At 49.7% G+C, this 19,249-nt stretch overlaps 3 protein-coding genes across 3 annotated transcripts in view; all 3 read right to left on the bottom strand.

The window, feature by feature from the left end:
• Positions 1 to 271: 271 nt before the first annotated feature.
• On the bottom strand, positions 272 to 10,194 carry hif1al (hypoxia inducible factor 1 subunit alpha, like). The gene is made up of 15 exons (XM_047035516.1): positions 10,042 to 10,194; positions 5,941 to 6,131; positions 5,622 to 5,776; positions 5,250 to 5,334; positions 4,999 to 5,105; positions 4,200 to 4,375; positions 3,877 to 3,983; positions 3,585 to 3,732; positions 3,236 to 3,450; positions 2,960 to 3,105; positions 2,632 to 2,709; positions 2,313 to 2,452; positions 2,054 to 2,153; positions 1,798 to 1,921; positions 272 to 1,669 (listed from the first exon to the last, which is right to left on the bottom strand). The coding sequence occupies exons 1-15, from the start codon at positions 10,071 to 10,073 to the stop codon at positions 1,590 to 1,592; spliced, it is 1,884 nt and encodes a 627-aa protein (XP_046891472.1). The 5' UTR covers positions 10,074 to 10,194; the 3' UTR covers positions 272 to 1,589.
• Positions 10,195 to 12,547: 2,353 nt separating this feature from the next.
• On the bottom strand, positions 12,548 to 17,893 carry zmp:0000000529 (WD repeat-containing protein 20). Its single transcript, XM_047035212.1, is given in 5 exon segments — positions 12,548 to 13,304; positions 13,564 to 13,956; positions 13,958 to 15,022; positions 15,750 to 15,932; positions 16,939 to 17,893. Coding segments are annotated over 5 exon segments (2,070 nt in total). The 5' UTR covers positions 17,320 to 17,893; the 3' UTR covers positions 12,548 to 13,256.
• A 103-nt stretch (positions 17,894 to 17,996) lies between these two features.
• Positions 17,997 to 19,249, bottom strand: part of LOC124477432 (mitogen-activated protein kinase kinase kinase kinase 5-like) — a 23,444-nt gene continuing 22,191 nt past the window's right edge. Inside the window, exons 30-32 of the mRNA XM_047035211.1 lie at positions 19,209 to 19,249; positions 18,697 to 18,820; positions 17,997 to 18,500 (exon numbers count right to left, since the gene is read on the bottom strand). The exon at positions 19,209 to 19,249 is cut by the window's right edge and continues 52 nt beyond it. Of these exons, the coding sequence (XP_046891167.1) occupies positions 18,404 to 18,500; positions 18,697 to 18,820; positions 19,209 to 19,249 (262 nt within the window). The 3' untranslated portion in view covers positions 17,997 to 18,403. The remainder of the gene's footprint in view (positions 18,501 to 18,696; positions 18,821 to 19,208) is intronic.

The raw sequence follows: 19,249 nt of genomic DNA, 5'->3' as shown, positions 1-19,249 counted from the left end.
GCCTGTTTAACTTCATTGAGACAGCAGCCAGCCTATCACTGTCGGTGCTACATGGACGTGTCTCCATCTTGGGCACCCCAGGAGGCTGAGGCTTTGCTGCAGAGGTCTAGGGTCGAATCGAGCCTGGGCTCTTTGCTGCATGTCTTCCCCCCTCTCTCTCTCTGTGTCTCTCTTTCTCCTGCTTCTGTCACCCATCACTCAACTTTCTAATAAATCATGACAAATATCATTTATTTGATACAAAGGGACAGAAACAAAGATGAGAGAAGTGTTAGTTCATGTAAATTACACTTTTTAATAATTCATACAAGGAAAATGGTATGGTACACTACAGTATCAAAAAAAATGCAAGATGGTTTTGATAAAAAGGCACCATTGTAAACTACATTCTCTTAAGCATGGCTTGTAGTAAACTTACTGAAATACATAACATGATATTGCAGATATTTTGTATGACATGATACATTATTGGTAAATAATTCAAAGACAAAAAAGCTGGACCTGAATATGTGGAGATCGAAGACGATTGTTCCTTATTCAAAAATGTGATCTTGATCAATAAACAAACAGTATTGGACTATCTGGGTGTTCTAATACAGCAACACATCTGTGCTTTAAACCAGCACAGTTGTCTGACAGGATTTCCATCTCCTTGTTGCTTTTCCTCCTTTTGCATACAAGTATCAATGACAAGACAAAGGAGTAAGTAACAGTTACATTAAAATCTAATTAAATTCTGACATAAGACAAAATGTGTCAGCTATTTCTCTAAATATTAAGCACGCTTTTAATGAAAGAAATATATTTTACTGCTTGAGTTCTATCTTCAAGTAAATGAATAAAGCAAAAATGATAATACAGTATAGCTTTTATGGTGTATTCCCACACACAAGAGGGCATGTTATATATGTAATAAAAAAAACTTTTCACAGAGGTTTAGTATGTAAAGTATATAAAATGTTATGGAAAATATGCCACTTTTATAATCTGTTCTCTTTGTGAAAAGGATGTAGAGATATGTGTGCGAAGCTTTTATGAAAGTTTGTCCAACACACACAGGCCTGACAAGCTCTCGGTGAGATCTGTTGAGGTAAAGACACACCTGCACTGAGATGATGACATGAGGATGAGAGCCAAACTTCACACACATTCTAGAATGATCCGACGTGTGTGAAACTGGATTTTTGGCTTGAACCGTCCCTGTCGCAGCGACAGCTGCTGTCGCCGTGGTGACGGTGGGATTGAGTGCTGGGCAGTAGCTCTCTGTAACTGTTCTAACGTTCGCCTGAGGGTTAGGTTCGCCTGAGGTAAAAACTGGAATATCTTCTGATAACCCGTGTGCGTTTGTGTGATACATCTGAGTTAGTACAGCGAGGCTTACTGGAGCTACATTCTGGGAAAATACAGAAGAATTGAGATTTCGCCTTAAGTACTTGGCTGTGTGTGTGTGTGTGTGTGTGTGTGTGTGTGTGTGTGTGCGCGCGCTTATCTGCCTCTAACTGCTGCTTCTGTTCAATCTTGGCTACTTTATCTCAGAAATGATGGCAGCCAATCTGCCACCACGTCTGGTTTGAGTGACAGCTGTTCCCTCAAGTCAAGGAGGACACGAGGGGCAGGTCTGGGCCCATGGGGTCGGGGGGGCGGGACACGAAGATGTCCCTCATCAAGCCTGGAGAGAATAAGAGCAGAGAGAGGCTTAATATGCACAGCTCATCAATAACCCCAAACCTGATAGTGTGAGTGAGTGTGTGTGAGTGTGTGTGAGTGTGTGTGTGTGAGTGTGTGTGAGTGTCCTACCTGCTGTGTCACAAAGGCCCTGTGGCCCCCCCAACACGGGGTCTCTGTCCGTCAGTAACTGGCTCCTCCCCAGTGGGAGGAGCTCCAGGTCCAACTCAGGGTTATCAGCCTCTTCCATGCAGTCCTGAAACACACACACACTTTAACTGCATGCTTCACATCTTCCCATCATCTAGTCTCTTTCTCTTCCCCCCTCCCTCTTCCCTCTATTCTCCTCCCCAGCCCCACCCCCCCTCTCCTCCCCTCCTTCCCTCACCAGTAGTAGCATTTCCTGCTCCAGAGACAAGGGGACCTGTCTCTGTCTCTTGTAGCCAATCAGGAGTTGGGAGGGCGTGTCTTTGTCCAGCTGGTGGGTCCTGTCAGGCACACAGCAGGAGTTCAGCCTCACATCACTTCTGATACCTCGGCCCGCAACATCATAGTTGCATTCATGTTTACATGTGGCATGTTTGTGTGCGTGTTACCTGAGAGAGAGGTAGTGGTGTGTGTGTGTATGTTAGGGATGGTGTTGGTACCGTTTGCGTGTGCTGAGCAGGTGTGAGGGGGGGTCGGAGGGGTCAGAGTCGGGGAGCACTGGGGAGAGGAAGGTGAGCTGGAAGTCATCATCCATGGAAATGTAGGGAGCCAACATCTCCAAGTCCATCATCTCCACACCCTGACACACACACACACACAGAGAGAGAGAGACACACAGGTCAGAACAGACAGACAGATCTTAAGAAAGTGAACTTAACTTGAATTAATCTGACTTGAACACAATCTCTCTCTCCACTTCTTCCCTCCTCCCTCTCTCTCCCTCCCCCATATCCCTCTCTCCTTTCTCCCCCTCCCCACCTCAGTCACGCCGTCCTCTGGAGTGACGGCAGGAACCGTCTGCACCTCGTCACAGCCTGACATCTCCTCAATGGAGGGCTGGGGGAGAGAGAGAGAGAGAGGAGAGGGAGAGAGAGGAGAGAGAGAGGGGAGGGGAGAGAGGGAGAGAGAGAGGGGACAGAGAGAGAGGGGCAGGGAGAGGAGAGAGAGAGAGATTAAGAGAGACAGTATTATGGTCCAGTCCCCACACAGAGACAGTATTATTGTCCAGTCCCCACACACTAACGCTAACTGAAGAGAATCCTCATGCCCAAGCTCAGGGCCTGGCTCAGGTGTGTGGTGTACTCACCTGGGCAGGAGCAGGTGAGGAGGAGGAGGAGAGGGGCTGGAAGATGGGGGTGAGGAGCAGGCGCAGGCTGGGGGAGCAGAGGTCCTGAGGGGCGTCTGGGACGGCGTCAGGGCTGGGAGAACTGGCGAAGGACAGCTCCACAAAGTCTGCTTCCACACACACACACACACACACAGTAAATCAATGTGTTGCTCTAGAGTGTGTGAGTGTCCCAGTGTATATGTGTGTGTGTGTACTTGGTTGTGTGTGTGACTGTTCCAGTGTGTGTGTGGTCACCTGAGAGAGGTGAGGCGGTGTCTGCAGACAGCGGGGCCAGCGGCAGCAGCTCCTGGGTGTCGCTGCTGGAGGTTCCATCTCCAGGAGGGGTCTTGCTGCTGGCTGTGCAGCCCAGGCCCTGCTCCTCCTCCTGGGCCTCCTCACTCTCAGCGCTGGGATGAGGACCGCAGCGGGTCTGCTCCACTGAGAACACCACGTCAGGCTGCTCCACCACACTGGGGGAGGAGTGGAGGAGGAGGGGTGGGAGGAAGGAGGGAGAGAGAGGACAGAAGAATAAGAGATGAAGAGTAAGAAAAGGGATGGAGAGAGGTGGTAGTGTGTGTGAGGCAGGCGGGGGGCGGGGGGGTACCTGAGGATGAAGTTGAGGCAGACCACAGCCTCAGGTTGGGATGTCTTGCTGTTGTACAGGACAGTGGCCTGAGTCTCCGCCCACACAAACCCACCGCTCTTAACCAGGAAGCGGTACTGAGCAGTGGTCACCTGACCCTTAGTCAGGACTGGAGGGGAGGAGGGGAGAGGAGGAGGAGGTGGAGGAGAGAGCAGAAAAGGATATGATTGATAGGAAGTGGAGAAGATAAGGAGGGGGGAGAGTATCGAGGGTGTATTGAGACAGCAGAGAACATCCCCATCAGCACACTTACGGATATGCAAGCTCTTGGTCACATGGTCAGAGTCCAGGGCATGATAGAATTCATAGGCAGACCGTCCAATCAGATCATCAGGCTGATATCCCACCAAGTCCGTCACCCTGGAGACACACAGAGAAGAGAAGATGGGGAATGTTTATTTCTGTGAGTGTGTGTGAGAGAGAGAGAGAGAGAGAGAGAGAGAGAGAGAGAGAGAGAGAGAGAGAGAGAGAGAGAGAGAGAGATGATGGTTTGCGAGCATGTGTGTGTGACAAAGAAATGTTGTTTGTGTGTGAGAGTTTGCACGTGTAAAAACAGTGCGTGCACGTGTGTCTGACCTGCCCTCGCAGTGTGTGAAGTGCAGGTTCATGCTGTGCCGGGTGAGGAAGGTGCTGCTGTCCAGGGGGAACTCAACGCTGGAGGGGTGAGGGATAGGCTCACACAGCAGTGTCAGCACGCCACCAGCAGGGGGCGATGAGTCCTCCTGCAGCACGTGACCTGTACAGTGCAGCACCTGACCACAGAAGAAGACATGGGGGTGAGGCTGAGGAGGACCTCTCAGAGACATGAAGACGAAGACACACACACACATCTGTGGAGTGTAAACCGGACCAAGGTTACCCCTGACCTGAGTGTGTGTGTGTGTATGTGAAACATTCCTGAGACCCACACACTGAGTGGTTTCCATGGATACTGAGCCAACACAAAATGGTCATGTGTGGTCGCAATTTCCGCCCCGTGTGAGCTTCAGTGGCGAGTGTTCAGTAGGCTTTCAGATCCCCGAACAGAAATACCTCCTTCAAACCAACGTGGAGTTCAGAACTCCACTTTGCCCCTGAGAGCGGCACAGATCAATATCATGCCTTCTGTAAGCTCTGTCGCATTGATATAGACGTGAGTAGTAGGAAGAAAGGGGCTTTAGAGTGGCATGCAGCTACAGAACAGCACAAGGATAATGATAGTTCTGCTGGGCTCCTTAACATGATTTTTTTTCTACTTTATGGGATTGTCCTTCTTTTTGGACCAAAGTGCCCTCCTTTTCAGGGTCATGCTTCTGGTCACTGTATGTATGTATGTATGTATGTATGTATGTATGTATGTATGTATGTATGTGTGTATGTATGTGTGTTAGGCTACCTTCCAAGTGGCAGACTTGATGTTGACAGTGCGCCCCCTGGTGGTCATGGTGCTCTTGATCCTTAAGAAGAAGTTCCTCTCAGAACGCTGCCTCTTGTTAGACAGACCTAGTGGGAGGATAGAAGGGGGGGAGGGAGGGATGATAAAGGGGGGAGGATAGAAGGGGGGAGGGAGGGAGGATAGAGGGGGGGCTAATCCATGAGCCGTCTTGCTCTCTGAGCTCTCTGAGTGGCTAAAACCTCTTGTCTCACCTGGTCTGAATGTGAGAAGATCTCGTAGTTCCTCCTGGTCACAAGGGTGTATGTAGTCATACACGCTCTGGCCAATCATCTCCAACTAAACAACAACAACAACATCAAACAACATCACCATCATCCCATCCTGATTCTGTAACGTCCTGTTGCTAGGCAGAAGCCAGAAACAGGCACCTGGGTTATGTGAAATTAGCGTTAGCTGTGCTAACCCACCTGGGTTATGTGATATTAGCATTAGCTGTGCTAACCCACCTGGGTTATGTGATATTAGAATTAGCTGTGCTAACCCACCTGGGTTATGTGATATTAGAATTAGCTGTGCTAACCCACCTGGGTTATGTGATATTAGCGTTAGCTGTGCTAACCCACCTGGGTTATGCCGATGTGTTTGCTGACACTGTCAGAGAGGTAGATCATGTCTCCCTCTTCCGTCATCACCATGACAAAACCCGCCAGTGCCCGAGGGTAGAAGCTGTCCGTAAGCTCCTCCCCCTCCGCATCAGGCTCCGCCCCCTCCTCCTCCCCTGAGACAGAAACACACACAAGCCGTCAGAAAACCGCTTCTCAATGCCATCTGTTAAAGGGGGGTTCCGCATCGCTTGTTGCTAGAGTCAGAGCGACCCTCTCCACCAATCACTCGCCAGGAGTTATATTTTTAGCTGTGACGACTGGACCAATGGGAGCCCACCTGAGTGGAGGAGGCGGTACATGCGCAGGAAGCTGAGGGTCACCCTCATAATGGCCGCCTTGTCCAGGTGGGTGGAGACTTTGCGGGGGAGGGGCAGGGAGTGGGCTAGCTCGTAGAACACCTCCGTCTCCTGGCTCCGCCTACAACGTGCGGCGTCACGGGAACGCACCTTCCTCTGTTCTGAGCTGGACCTGAGGGGGGGTGGGGAAGGAGGTGCAGGAGGAGAGGTGAGGAGGTGAAGGAGGAGAGGAGGTGAGGAGGTGAAGGAGGAGAGGAGGGGAGGAGAGGTGAAGAGGTGAAGGAGGAGAGGTAAAAAGAGGCTAATCAGCCTTACAGCAACACCTCCCAAACAACATTTCATAACATTTTCATGGCAGCTTTACCCAAATACTACAAGACTGAAAAGGTTTTTTTCAAATTAAATCACTCAAACGTAACCAAATAAACAAAATGTTTATACACACTTACAAAACATATTTTTCTATACACACATCCAGAACACATCCCTCTGTTTCCGACATTGCAGTTCAGTATTTCAGAAGTCCAGTATACAGGATCTGAAGTCCTCTAGCAGTCCACTGATCTCCCAGCTCCTCTGAGTCCAGACAGGGACATGAACTGTACTGTCTCTCCCTCCCCCCTCACTTCATGAGGACACAAGCAGTTCCTGATACCCTGTTTATGGTATCTAACCCCATCGTACCAACCCCTCCACACACACACACACACACACCCATCAATGCCCCTATACCAGTAGACTTGGCATTCTTCCTAAACGTCGCCAGTTGCCTCTTTTTATCCCCGCCTTTCTCTCTCCCTCCTTCCCTCTCTCTCTCTCTACCCCTCTCCCTCCTCTCTTTCCCCCTCTCCCTCCCTCCGTCTATTTCCCCCGTCTTTCCCCCCCCCCTTTCCTCCTCTCTCACACCATTTCTCTCACATGCTGTCACAGGAAGTCCAAACTGATACCCATCTTATATGTAGAAAGTACTCCTCCACCTCCCTCCCTCCCCAGGACCGGGGCAGTGAGAACAGTATGTCCAACCAGGACACAGCTGGGTTCGTCTGGCACCACTAAGCCACACACACACGTGCATACAGGACTCTGTGTTCAGACCCCCCTGTCATGTGTGCAGTGTTGCTAGTGTTGCTAGTTTTGAAGTCGTGTTCAGGGTTTATGGATTATAGCCGGCGTTTCCAAGTTCTTTGGACTTTTGCTTCTCAGAACTACTGTACTTAGATCAGAAAGATTCAATCAGCCCACTGTTATTCACGTTTTCAGCGTAGGAACTTTCCCAGAGATTTGGGAAATTATTCCACTGACTAAGGCCTTTTCACCGTATGAAGAGAGTAGCCTATACAAGAGCATGAATACATATTTAATCCATCCATCATCATCATCCGCTCATCCGGGGTCTGGTCAAAGCAGGCTAAACCGGGTATTTCTGATACATTATTTTGCATTGTGAAAAATGTTCAGCTCGATTAAGCCAGGGATTTTAGAATACACTTTATTGCGGGTCTTCGATTCCAGTTGCCGCTAGATCGTCGCGTAATTGTAAACTAAAAGACGTGAGCTGATACGGGACGCACTTAGTTCCGTATCATTTGGAAAATATGTGGGAGAAAAATATTAGGCTACACGATAGACTAGTAACACACGGCGACTTGTAAGATTCCTACTCTCCCTCAGGACCAGCCTGTCATGTTATTGTAACAGAAAACGCTTCTGCTACGAGCATACATAAGCTGAGACAGGAAGAGTTCTCCGGGGAGGGCGCAAAGGTTTTCCAACACTTTCGAAAACAAAGGAGGCAATTTTGGAGATTCCCACCCCCCACCCCTTTCTCAGTCTCACTCACACACACACTATGAAGTTATTAGGTCTTTTCATTTCACTAGTTCACATCGATCAGATGTTGTCATCAAGCCACGGGTCGGAACTCAAATTTACCACATCAAAACACACGCACGCACTGTCAGGCCTGTCCAGGGAATTTCCACTAGACAAAACAAACACGCACAAACCTGGCAAACAAAGATGGTTTCATCGGAATCTGAATCTTTTATGAGATCTGAGATAAACCCAGGTCCGCAGCGCTGTTGCTTAACACGGTGCTTGTAACAAGGCAGGTGAATGAAGGTTAAATGGTAGGCTACTTGCTACATAAATATAGGCTACATGCTAGGCCTACTTGCTAGATGTACACACATGTATGTAGGCTATGCTAATGTCGGCTACATGCAACTTGCTACATGAAAGATGTTACCTATAGGTGACATGTTTGTAGGCTAGCTGAATGTTAGCTACCTACATTCTTCATGTGACAGTGCTGCTGTAGGCTACAGTGTTCTAATAAAGTCGCCGTACGGTCGCTATGCACATGGTCAATCCTGTAAATCAAAGTGTCTGTATGCTATAGGAGGCTGGCTGGCACGCTGGCTTAACCCAGCGCCTGACTGTCACCACGTCTCCGTGGTAACACATGCAGGCATGCAGGAGGGGCTGGAGGGGGAGAAGGAGAGGAGGAGGAGGGGAGAAGAACAAGGGGAGGAAGGGAGAGAGGCGGTAGCATAAAGACATGCAGGATCCTTGTCAAGCAGGATTGACACAAAGGAGAGAGCAGCATCCAGAAGGTTCTAGAAGGAACTCAAATGTTCCAGATTACACACAAGACTTGTATGTACTGGTTTAATGTGTGTCGCTACACGGGTCAAATGAGAATTTAGAGAAGGGGTCCTGCCCCTCTTGGAGATGTATGCACACTTAAACTCTCTCTCCCACACACACACACACACTTCAAGGAGCATGTTGGAGAAGGAACCGGAACTACTTATCCTTGACCACAGGGTCCCACAGGAGGGAGGGTTTTTCAGGTGACACAGTCTACTGTCGGCAGGGAAGGTAACAGTCAGTCATACAGCTGGTGGTTGGCATCATAGATATAGATATATATATAGATATATGGTTGGCATCACCTACAGACACTAGACATGCAGGCTAACATCAGACCTTGAACCACTGCCAGAGGTATTGTGAAATGTAAGCCTAGGACTTAGTTGATTAGGTGTGTGTAAGAGTGTGGGTGGTGTGTGTTCCTCTAATATTTACGAGTGCAGTACAGTATAAAAGGTAAAGAATAACGGACATCCTATAGTGCCAGGGTACACCACGTACTCCTTGCCTGCCAACCCCAACAACTTGAGGGGACGTGCGGGTGAGCAGGGGACATACACCAACACGTAAGCCCCTACATAGGCCCCTATCGGCAGAGCAAGAATACAGCCACGCACCACGGGAAGTGCGACCATAGCACGACAATCAAGGCCGTCACACTCAAACTTAGCTTAACTAGTTTTTATATTTACCGTTTGGTGGACAACCATTAAGATTAACATTTTGGGGCGACAAAAAAAACGACTGGAAAAGTCTCAAGTCACAGGGAGAAGATGATTCGTTGATATTAGACCAGCCCCGTTCAAAACATACATAGCCTAAACAAATGCATTGATAACCTTCATTATTTTCGTTTAAATTTGACGTTTATTTCTGATCCTCACGACCAAAGATAGAATCGTGTGTGTAGTCCCCACCACCTTCAAAGGGAGGCCCTTTGTTTACGGTGAGCAGGGAGGGATATCAGGCTTTGCTGCTTTTCATATAGAGACCCACGATTTTTTAATAGATCGAGTGTTCGTTCAACAACTTTCGTTCAGAACGATTGCAACTGGCGAGAAGTCAAGTGACCATTGGTGAAATGGCCGATGGATGACCTGGGACGTCGCCTACTGGCTTACATATTGATCCTAGGGAACGTAGACTACCGGAACTAGAAAATACTGGTTTCTTTACGTACACCGTCTTTCAAAAGCAATACCTGATAAAATGATGCAATGAAGAGTGGTAAATAAAAAACTAAATATTACACAGAAGACACGGAAACTGTCTTGTTAACATCAATTGAACAACGCTGGCGCAACCTTCCCCGGAATACATGCCACATTGCAGCGCGTTTCTGAAACTTATCGAGTCAAGACAACCAGACAATACGTGAAAACAGAACCAAGATTTAAAAGAAAAAAAGATCAAGTCGGCAGACTTACCGTTTCCCAGCGGGCTTCGCTTTTATATCCATATTGGAAGTTCAAATTGCTTCAGAAAAACATGTAGAATTCGTGTTATTATTTTTGTTTTTCCAACATGCTGGACGTCTGTCCGAACAGCTTTAAACCACGCCCCGCGTCATCGGGTTCGTATGTTTTCGACTAAATGGTCACGCCTCTTCTTCTGAGTTTGCTGTGAGAAAAGGTGCGATAAAGCGATGCCTACTGGCCAGGAAGAATATGAACAACGGCCTTTTAAACTGTCAAGGTGACTTCTACCTTTAGACTAAAGTCTAATAAAAAGAAGTCAAAGAACGATTTGAATAAAACTATCGGGTGAAATAAAGCTATGACTGCTGTATGAAACTACAGCTATTTGATGATTGCCTTAGCCGTACCAGGCAAGAACAGAGCTACATTTTTTTTTGTCAGTATACTAGGGCCAATCGGAAATAATCGTCCCAATTTTGATAGGGTGGGTAAAGCCAAATCTAAAGTAGCTAGGCCCTGTATGTCTAAACACCCCGTTAAAAACCAAGATCGTCACTTCTCGCACTCTCTTAAACTACAGGCTGTTCAGACCACTACCCCCCACACTTTTATTGACAATAAGTGATGCAAGTGGTCTTGCAGTGAAACACTTGTGCTGCTGAGGTCATAACACACACACGGGAAGGCCGAGTAGCGGTCAGGTTTAGTTTAATAACAGATCTCCATATACAAACTCGGTACAGTACTGGTTGCTTTCTTCATCCGCTGAGGCGCACGTGAGTGTTTAATGCACACAGAATAAAATAAACGACATGCTATGGTTCTGGTTCTGTAAACGGTTGAACACAAACGTTAAAAACGACTGGAATTATCATATTCTTTTCTTGCCTTGGTATAGTCAGCATGGTTTACCCTTCACAAGCAGAAAAAAAAGAGTATACTTCTAATGTAAAAGTATTAAATGACAGCTTAATACGTTTTCATTATATTGTTCCTTTTCCACACAATTGGATGTGTACTTAAAATGTACTGATTTTGTATTTTCACATACTTATTGTCAACAACTCATATAATGTAAGTATACTTAAAAGTAAAACAATTATTTTGAGTTGTTTCTTTCAGACAAGGCATGGAGAAGATGGAGTTCACATAAACGGTTGTTGTAGAATTGGTGACCTATCGGAAACTGTAACCAGGTGTCGTTGTTCAGCAAATGTTCGAACCACGACACCTGGTCACAGTTTTCGATAGGTCGCCGACTTCAGTACAGCAACGTCAACTCAGAACACGAGTGGCGTGACGGTATATTTTCGAAGTAACTTGTACGTTTATGTGACTAGTCCCAGATAATGCTATTTTCATTAACTGGCAAGACAGACACAAACTGCGTTGGCCCCTTAGTTACAGGAAAGTGTTTGACAGTCAGCAGGGTTGTCATCTTTAACAGTCAGAAAGGGAATGGTTGCCTAGGTAACTCCTAGCTGATCTATTGGCTCCCGCTTCAGAGCTACAGTACCGAGTGGAATCATACTGAATACAGACTCATAATAAAGTGAATTTGTCAAATTTGTCTGAATTTAAGGAGTTTCCTGTGTTGTTACATTGGCCTGTATAACCGACTCCCAACAAAGCAACACATACTGCCGTAACATCTCTAAGTAAGATGTATTATGGTCTGTCCGACGTCAGGCTTTGTGATTCCGTGACTACCATTCAGACTTCTACAGCTGGAAATGGGAGTTTTCAAATTTAAGAGTCAAAACTGTTCTGATAAACAAACATGGTGAATAACCCTTCCATAGAGGACCCCCCCCCCCCTGACACATGTGAAATGCTGTCACCAGTAGAGGGGCACAACCTCAGATAGGAGCTACGACACAAACACAACAGGGGAAAAAACGAATCAATAAAATAAACTACAAGTAGACCGAGGCCAGCTTTTAGCCTCCTTCTGGTTGGTTTAGATGAGATTGACAGTTGTCTGTGCAAAGTCTCGCGTGAGGCATTGTGGGTAGGTGGGGGCTGGGCTGCATCTAGAGTGTCAGGGTGTGTCCTGGTGAACTGTGTCAGTAAATTGGTGTATGTGTGTGTCAGCCTGGTCACAAGACAGCCCTCTGGATCTCACCCTGGACTTAGCAGTACACTTTGTAGGAACTGGAAGTGTACAACCCAATGAGGACAGGCTTGATCTGAATGGTACGAGTGCAGTTTGGATCTGAGATCACTAGTAGTGAATCCAACATAGCCGTGTAAGACAAACTAGATAGAACCTTCTGGTAACACAGCAGGGGGGTTGGCAGCCATGGGGTCACAGCTCAGCCCTCTCTCTCCCTTCTTCCTCTCTCTTTCCTCTCATTCTCTGCTTCCACTCTCTCCCTCCTCTCTCCCTCCCCTCTCTCTCTCTTTACCCCTCCTCTCTCTTTCCTCTCATTCTCTGCTTCCACACTCTCCCTCCTCTCTCTCCCTCCCCTCTCTCTCTCTTTACCCCTCCTCTCTCTTTCCTCTCATTCTCTGCTTCCACACTCTCCCTCCTCTCTCTCCCTCCCTTCTCTCTCTCTTTACCCCTCCTCTCTCTCTCCCTCTCATATCCTACTACTCATTAGTCATCCTTCTTCATGACCCAAACAGGAAGTCTTTGTGACAAAACCAAAATGATGTTCGTTTGGGATGTGACAAACGGAGAAATGATCACACAAAAATGGCACGTCATTGTCACCATCTTGGCGTCCTTAACCGCAGATATACAACCCACCATGATGCCATGTATAATATAAGTAGGATCTTCACGTATTTATATTGATCTTTGAATTTTTCTTCACTGGTTGGTTGAGTCAATACTCAAGATACACTTTAGTCTTTATACAGTATTCTCACTATTTACAATATAAATTACTACAGTTCCTGTGATAAAATAAATAAATAAAATAGACCAGCCGTGGCTTTTGCAGTGTTTGGCCGAGGGGAGATGGGGGAAGTGTGTCCTCCTCAAGGCTTCTGGGTAATGCGGTCCATACATGTTACTATACGTAGTTCATCCTCAGAGGTGCTCGAGGAGGTTTTGGCTAGGGTGAGGGCGGCAAGGGGGTTCATGTGTTACATCAGGGGTGCAATACTGTTATGGCAAGGAGGGTAGGTGGGGGGTGAAGTTCAGTCCCTCCCACTTTTGACAGAGGTGGGGGGGGGGGGGGGCAGGGTCAAGGATGAGGGCAAAGCTGGGCCCACAGCTATACTACAGTTCCACTGGGAGAGTTCCCATTCTGTGCTGTCAAGTTCTGGAGGAGAGGAAGAGAGAGAGAGAGGTAAGGAGAGGGAAGGAGAGAGAGGGGGAGGGAGGCAGAGAGTGGAAGAATTAGACCCAAGGTAAGTACACAACACACTACAACATGCTGTATTCTACCACCTGGCCCTGTGATCCCATACAGACATCCTAAAGACTACAGCCCTACCCCTAGTCGTCACCCCTTCCACACCCTCACCCCCTTATCCCTCCCACTCCTCTCCCCCCACCCGTTCCCCCCCCCCCTCACCCACCGCCTTCCCGGGCCGCGCCCAGGTACAGATGAGGCCCTCCTGACAGGCTGTGATGATGCAGTCGTCCATGAAGACCAGGACGGTGAGCCTCTCGTGGGCGATCTTCTTACAGACCAGCGGCTCCAGCAGGGGCACCTCGTGCATGCGGGGGCACAGCGTGGTGCCCAGCACCTTGGCGGCGTCCAGGCGGGCGCTGCGAGGAGCCACGTTGATCTTGTCGTTGCTCTTGCTGATGTTGCCCAGGCTGTGGTAGCGCTTGTGCTCCTTCTCAGCTCCGGCCACACCCCCGTGGCCCCCGCCCGCCCCGGACTTGTCCGACTTGCGCTCCTGCAGCGACAGTGTGGCAAAGCGGCCGATGCTGAACGGGGTGCTGTTTGCCCCTCCTCCCCCGCCCCCCCCCTCCTCCTCCTCCTCCGCCCCCTCCTCCTCCACCCCCTCCTTCCGTGGCCCCAGCGCCCTTGGAGACGTTGGCCACAGCGGGGTGGGGGAGGGAGTTGGACCGGGACAGGGAGCGGGGCAAGGGCAGGGGCAGGGTGGGGGGCTGGTGGGGGTTAGAGGAGGTGGTGGTGGTGGTGGTGGTGGGGTGATGGTGCCCCTCCACCCCCCCTGTCCCGGCATTGCAGAGCCCCCCGCTCCCCGAGGGCGCCAGGGCGGAGCCGAAGGTGTTGGTGAGGGCGCGGGACAGCGGCAGGCGGGGATACAGCACGTCGTCCGTCAGGTCCCACAGGCAGAACTGGGTGTCCTGCCCCACAGAGCCAAACCGGTACGTCACCGCCGGCGACCCGCCACCCCGTGAGCTGTGCCGGGAGAGGCGTGAGAGACGGGACAGCGTGCTGCTGGTGCGAACCCTCCCGAAGTGGACGGGGGGCGGGGGAGGCGGCGCCCCCTGGAGGTCCTCCTCGCTACCGCTCATCTCCATGGGCTCCTCGTCCTCCACGCTGGTGGTGAAGGGGTCGAAGGCCACCACGTTGACCCAGGACTTGTGGCCGTGGCCCCGCGCCACCACGCGGCTCTCAACGAACGACCAGACGGTGACCAGGTCGTCCTCTCCGCCCGTGGCCAGGTACTTCCCATCGGGGCTCCAGGAGACACAGAGCAGCCCGCCGAAGTAGCTCTTCATCACGCCCTGCAGCTCCATGGAGTCAAAGTGGAAGACGCGCAGGCAGCCGTCCTGTCCCACACAGGCCACGTGCACGCCGTCCGGGGAGAAGGAGAACTCGTTGAGGCCCCCCTGGCCCACGGCCCAGCGCAGCAGCGGGTTGCGGGGGGTCTTGGTCTTGCAGGAGTACACGGCGAAGCCCTCGCCCTGCCGCAGCAGGGAGTACTGGGGCGGGGCCGTGCCACAGGGGTGCTCAACGTTGTAGAGGTACAGGTGGCCGCTGGCGTGGGACGCCAGGAACAGGCTGTCTGACTTAGGGAGCCACTTCAGACAGGTCACCTTGGACTTGTCTATTAACCTCTGAGTGGGGAGGGGGAGAGGGGGGGAGGAGGAGAAGGAGGAGAGGGGCAGAGGAAGGAGAGGAGAGTGGATAGAGAGGGGAGGGAGGAGTGGGGGAGGTTAGGGAGGACGGACGGGAGAAAGTAAAGAAGAGGAATCAGAAGAAGTGGAAGATTCTGGCTTCATCAGAACGTAGCTTCATTGACCTTCTATCACTGACAGTTTAATGATGATAAATATCAGAGCAACCAAGTCACAGAATGAAAGATGAAGACAGACTGAGAGACACAAGAGAGAGGCATGTACATGAGGGGAAACGAGAGAGAGAGAGAGAGAGAGAGAGAGAGAGAGAGAGAGAGAGAAGCTTCAGAGACTTCTCAGAGGAGGTGAAGCTTCTGAGATGGAACAGAAAACTCCTATCAAACACCATCTCCTGAATTTACAACCACAATCAATTGGTTCAGAACCTTAACAAAACACCTCCAAAAGGAAGTAGAACTCTGTGTCAACGAAGCTGTTTCCCACATGCCTGGTCTAGATCAGCTCATTAACACTGAGCATGACTCTGCAGTTTCATGCATATTTCAGAGAAAGAACAATACAAACACACACTCAAACAAGTCCCCCCCCCCCCAAACACACACTCACAAGCATACAAACACCTGCCCCCCTCCATAACACACACACACACACATCTTCCCCACATACACACTCTCTCGCTCTCTCCCTCTCACACACACACACACACCTCCTCGTTGAAGAGCTTGCTGGTCTCCTTCTTGATGGGGTCCAGGTACTGGACCTGTCCGGCTGAGAAGCCCACGATCAGGGCCACGCTGTCCGCCGTGGCCGAGTACTGGTTGAAGTCATGACAGGTGGGCTGCGTCCCCTTATAGATGCGCTTGTCTATCGGCTTACTGAGGTCTACCGCCTGGGGTGGGGTGGGGGAGAGATACAGACAGAGAGAGAGACAGAGAGACAGAGAGATAGAGACAGAGAGAGAGAGAGAGAGAGAGAGAGAGATACAGACAGAGAGAGAGAGATACAGACAGAGAGAGAGAGAGAGAGAGAGAGAGAGAGAGAGAGAGAGAGAGAGATGGGAAGAGAAAAAGAGATGAAGAGAGAGAGAGAAAGAGAGAGAGATGGGAAGAGAAAAAGAGATGAAGAGAGAGAGAGAAGGAAAGTAATCAACCTCACATATGGTGGTGATCATAGATCTATGGTGGTGATTGTCTCACCAGGGTAGCGGGGTTCAATTATATTAATTAGAAGCCTCAAAAATTCAAAATAGAAGTTGTATCTGGACAGGCCATCCAGGCCTCAAACAACACTGATAAATTAGAATTCATCCAACAGAAAGCCAGTTGCTAACGGCAGTCCCGTTGCTACAGGTTGGCACACGCATGCCTTCATACATCACATCCTCAAGTCTCCGCGAGCCTATGGCCGGTCTGTTTCAGTGCATATTACAATGCGCGTGCTGTGTAAAGGATCGAGCATTAAATAACTCCAGCTGTTTTAATTCTATGCACTGAATACCCATTCATTTTGCTTTAGGACAATATCTTGATGCGCGCGGCCAAAAATGGTCCAGTCACGCTAACGCACCGACGATGCTGCCGTAGCCTACATAGTAACATTCCATCCATCCATCCCTGACTATGTTTCCGCCTTTATGATCAGCCCCATACGGTCCGCTATGTGCCGTTTAGGCATCAGTACACTCATTCAGCGCGGCCATAACTGCACTAATTGACGTTCATACACTCAATGTTGAGGATATTGTTTCTTACTGATAATGACGATATATTCCGAGCAACAGTATGCTAGTAGTACTGATCGTCAGAATTAAGCTAGCGTGCCTACTAGCTAAGGCTAACTGCCTGAATGTGATCAATCTCAGTCACCCTGTAATTGAAGGCGGAGAGACAATTTACCTTCTTAATGTTCGTGTACGTGTAAAAATAGAGCTCTCGGCCGATGTTGAAGCACACTCGCTCAGACTCCTCGCTCGGGTCCTCCGGTTGGAGCTTCACCATGGAGACCCGGACCGGGGGAAGGAAGCCCGCCGGAGAGGAGTTGGCTGCGGCATTGGAGGAGGAGGCAGCTCCGGGCCCCTGCACCAGACCTACCCCACCGCCGGGTATCGAACCCGGTCCGCCCCCGGGGCCCACCGTGGCACCTGCGGACGGACCCCGAGATAGTCCGCCACGCTGTTGAGAGTCGGAGAGGGTCAACAGCTTGTAGAATCCCTCTCTAGTCCTGAACTGGGATTTAATCTCATTGATATCCTTCAGAGCGGCTCCATCTCCGGCCATTTTTAGTACAAACAAGCCGCACAGGAAACCCAAGATTTTGACCTGGAAATAGAACACGGAAGACTACAATGGAAACAAGAGAGATGGACTGATCTCCGCAGAATGCATATACATCCAACGGCGAGTCCAGCGTGTCACCAAAAGTGCTCGAATATTGCTAGAAAACGGGCGACGACAGACAGTCCTTTGCGAGCCATGCTAGCCTGCCTCCCCTCCTGCCATCAGCGGCACGGAGAGCTCGCGCCTGTCCATGGGGCAGTGTTCTGTCAGTGAGCGAGCGTGCCGAGCTTGCGTGCGTGCGTCAAGTTGCTGGGGGGTCGTCTGCAGAAAGCTCGAGCAAGCCCCGACCACTTACTCTGTAATTTGTCGAGTCGTTAGTGTCCCAGTGCACATGATCTATAGGCTAGCTAGATCATAATTGGCGCAGCACCAGTTTTACTTCGAGGCAACAAGGAGAACGTGACAAACATTTGGTCAGATTGAAACTATATACTACGTTTATGTAGTGAAATACAAAATGTATTTGTATTTGTTTTGACTTCTATATGACCTAGGCTTCACTTCACTCAGTGCACATGCTCCGTAGAGGCTTCAGTCAATGTGAAAGAACCACATTCCCCTCAATGACAAAGTAAAAATGTTAAATACAAAAAGAGATAAGAATGACAAACATATTATTCAGTCTGATACCCCTATTTTATTAGAATGTTCTTAATTCATAATTTTTTTTAAAACGTCATTACAAATAATTAATAGTGCTTTTATATGTAAATACAGGTGTGTGTGTTTGTGCATGTGTGTAAGAGAGAGGCTAGGCTGGCTGTAGCTCTAAAGAGTGAATCCTGCATGAACCTGCCTGTAAGGGACAATCAGGTCAGCAAGGTTGACCTTAACAGGAAGTAGAGGTCAAAGGGCATTCTCACAACCAATCAAGGTTTCCCTCTCTCCCTCAAAACACACATTTGGAAGTATAAAACTCTCATATTGTCTAAATTACCCGCAAAAGTCCATATAGACCAGAGCCTTTCATGACAAACTTGTCTGATTTCAGTGTCCACACTACATTTCCCATGAGGCCCTGGGGTCAGGGAATGAGGACGTAGTCCTGAGCAATCTCCAGAGTGTACAGGTTGCAGAGCCCTGATTGGTCCTCCGTCTGTCGTGTTTCCAGGACAACGATCCTGCGGGGGAATTGGAGGGAGTGGAAATTACAACTCTGCTCACCTAGCATGTCTGTCTGAGGGGGTGCACGGTTTGGAAGTGTGTGTCTGTGTGTATTACTCTGTGTGTGTGTGTGTGAGCAGGTTCCTCTGTGTGTATGTCTATGTGTGTGTATTCCTCTGTGTGCAGGTGTGCGTGTGCAGGTGTGTGTTGTACCTGTCAGAGTCTACCAGACGGAAGGTCTTCTTGAGGTCTCTGAGCTCCTGTAAGGCCTGTGACCCCTCCCCCCTCCGCTGCCAACCGTGACGCCATACACCCAGGAGACTGTCCTCCACATAGACTGGTGGGGGGGGGGGGGGGGGGGGGAGAGGGGAGGATAGGGGAAGAAAGGGGTGAAGGAGGGGAGGAGAGGGGAGGAGAGGAGAAGAGGGGGAAGAGAGGGGAGGAGAGGGGAGGGGGGAGGGAGGGAGGGGAGGGGAGGAGAGGGGAGGAGGGGGGAGGGGAGGAGAGAAGAGGAAGGGGGTTGAGAGGAGGGGAGGGGGGAGTAAGGGAGAGGAGGGGTTGAGGGGAGAGGAGGAAGGGAGATGAGGGGTTGAAGAGAGAGGAGGAAAGGAGGGGAAAATGAGGTTAGGGACACAGGGGGGAGGGACAGAGAAAATATAATTCACAAAAGGGAAGTTCAGAGACATTCACATTTCCATCCTTCCCTCCGCCCTTCATCTCCTCACCTATTCGTTCTACATCACATGTGAAGCTGGTCTCAGCAGGC

This window comes from Hypomesus transpacificus, chromosome 15, assembly GCF_021917145.1.
Source record: "Hypomesus transpacificus isolate Combined female chromosome 15, fHypTra1, whole genome shotgun sequence".
Classification (NCBI taxonomy): Eukaryota; Metazoa; Chordata; class Actinopteri; order Osmeriformes; family Osmeridae; genus Hypomesus; species Hypomesus transpacificus.
This window is presented reverse-complemented; position numbering and strand designations above follow the sequence as displayed.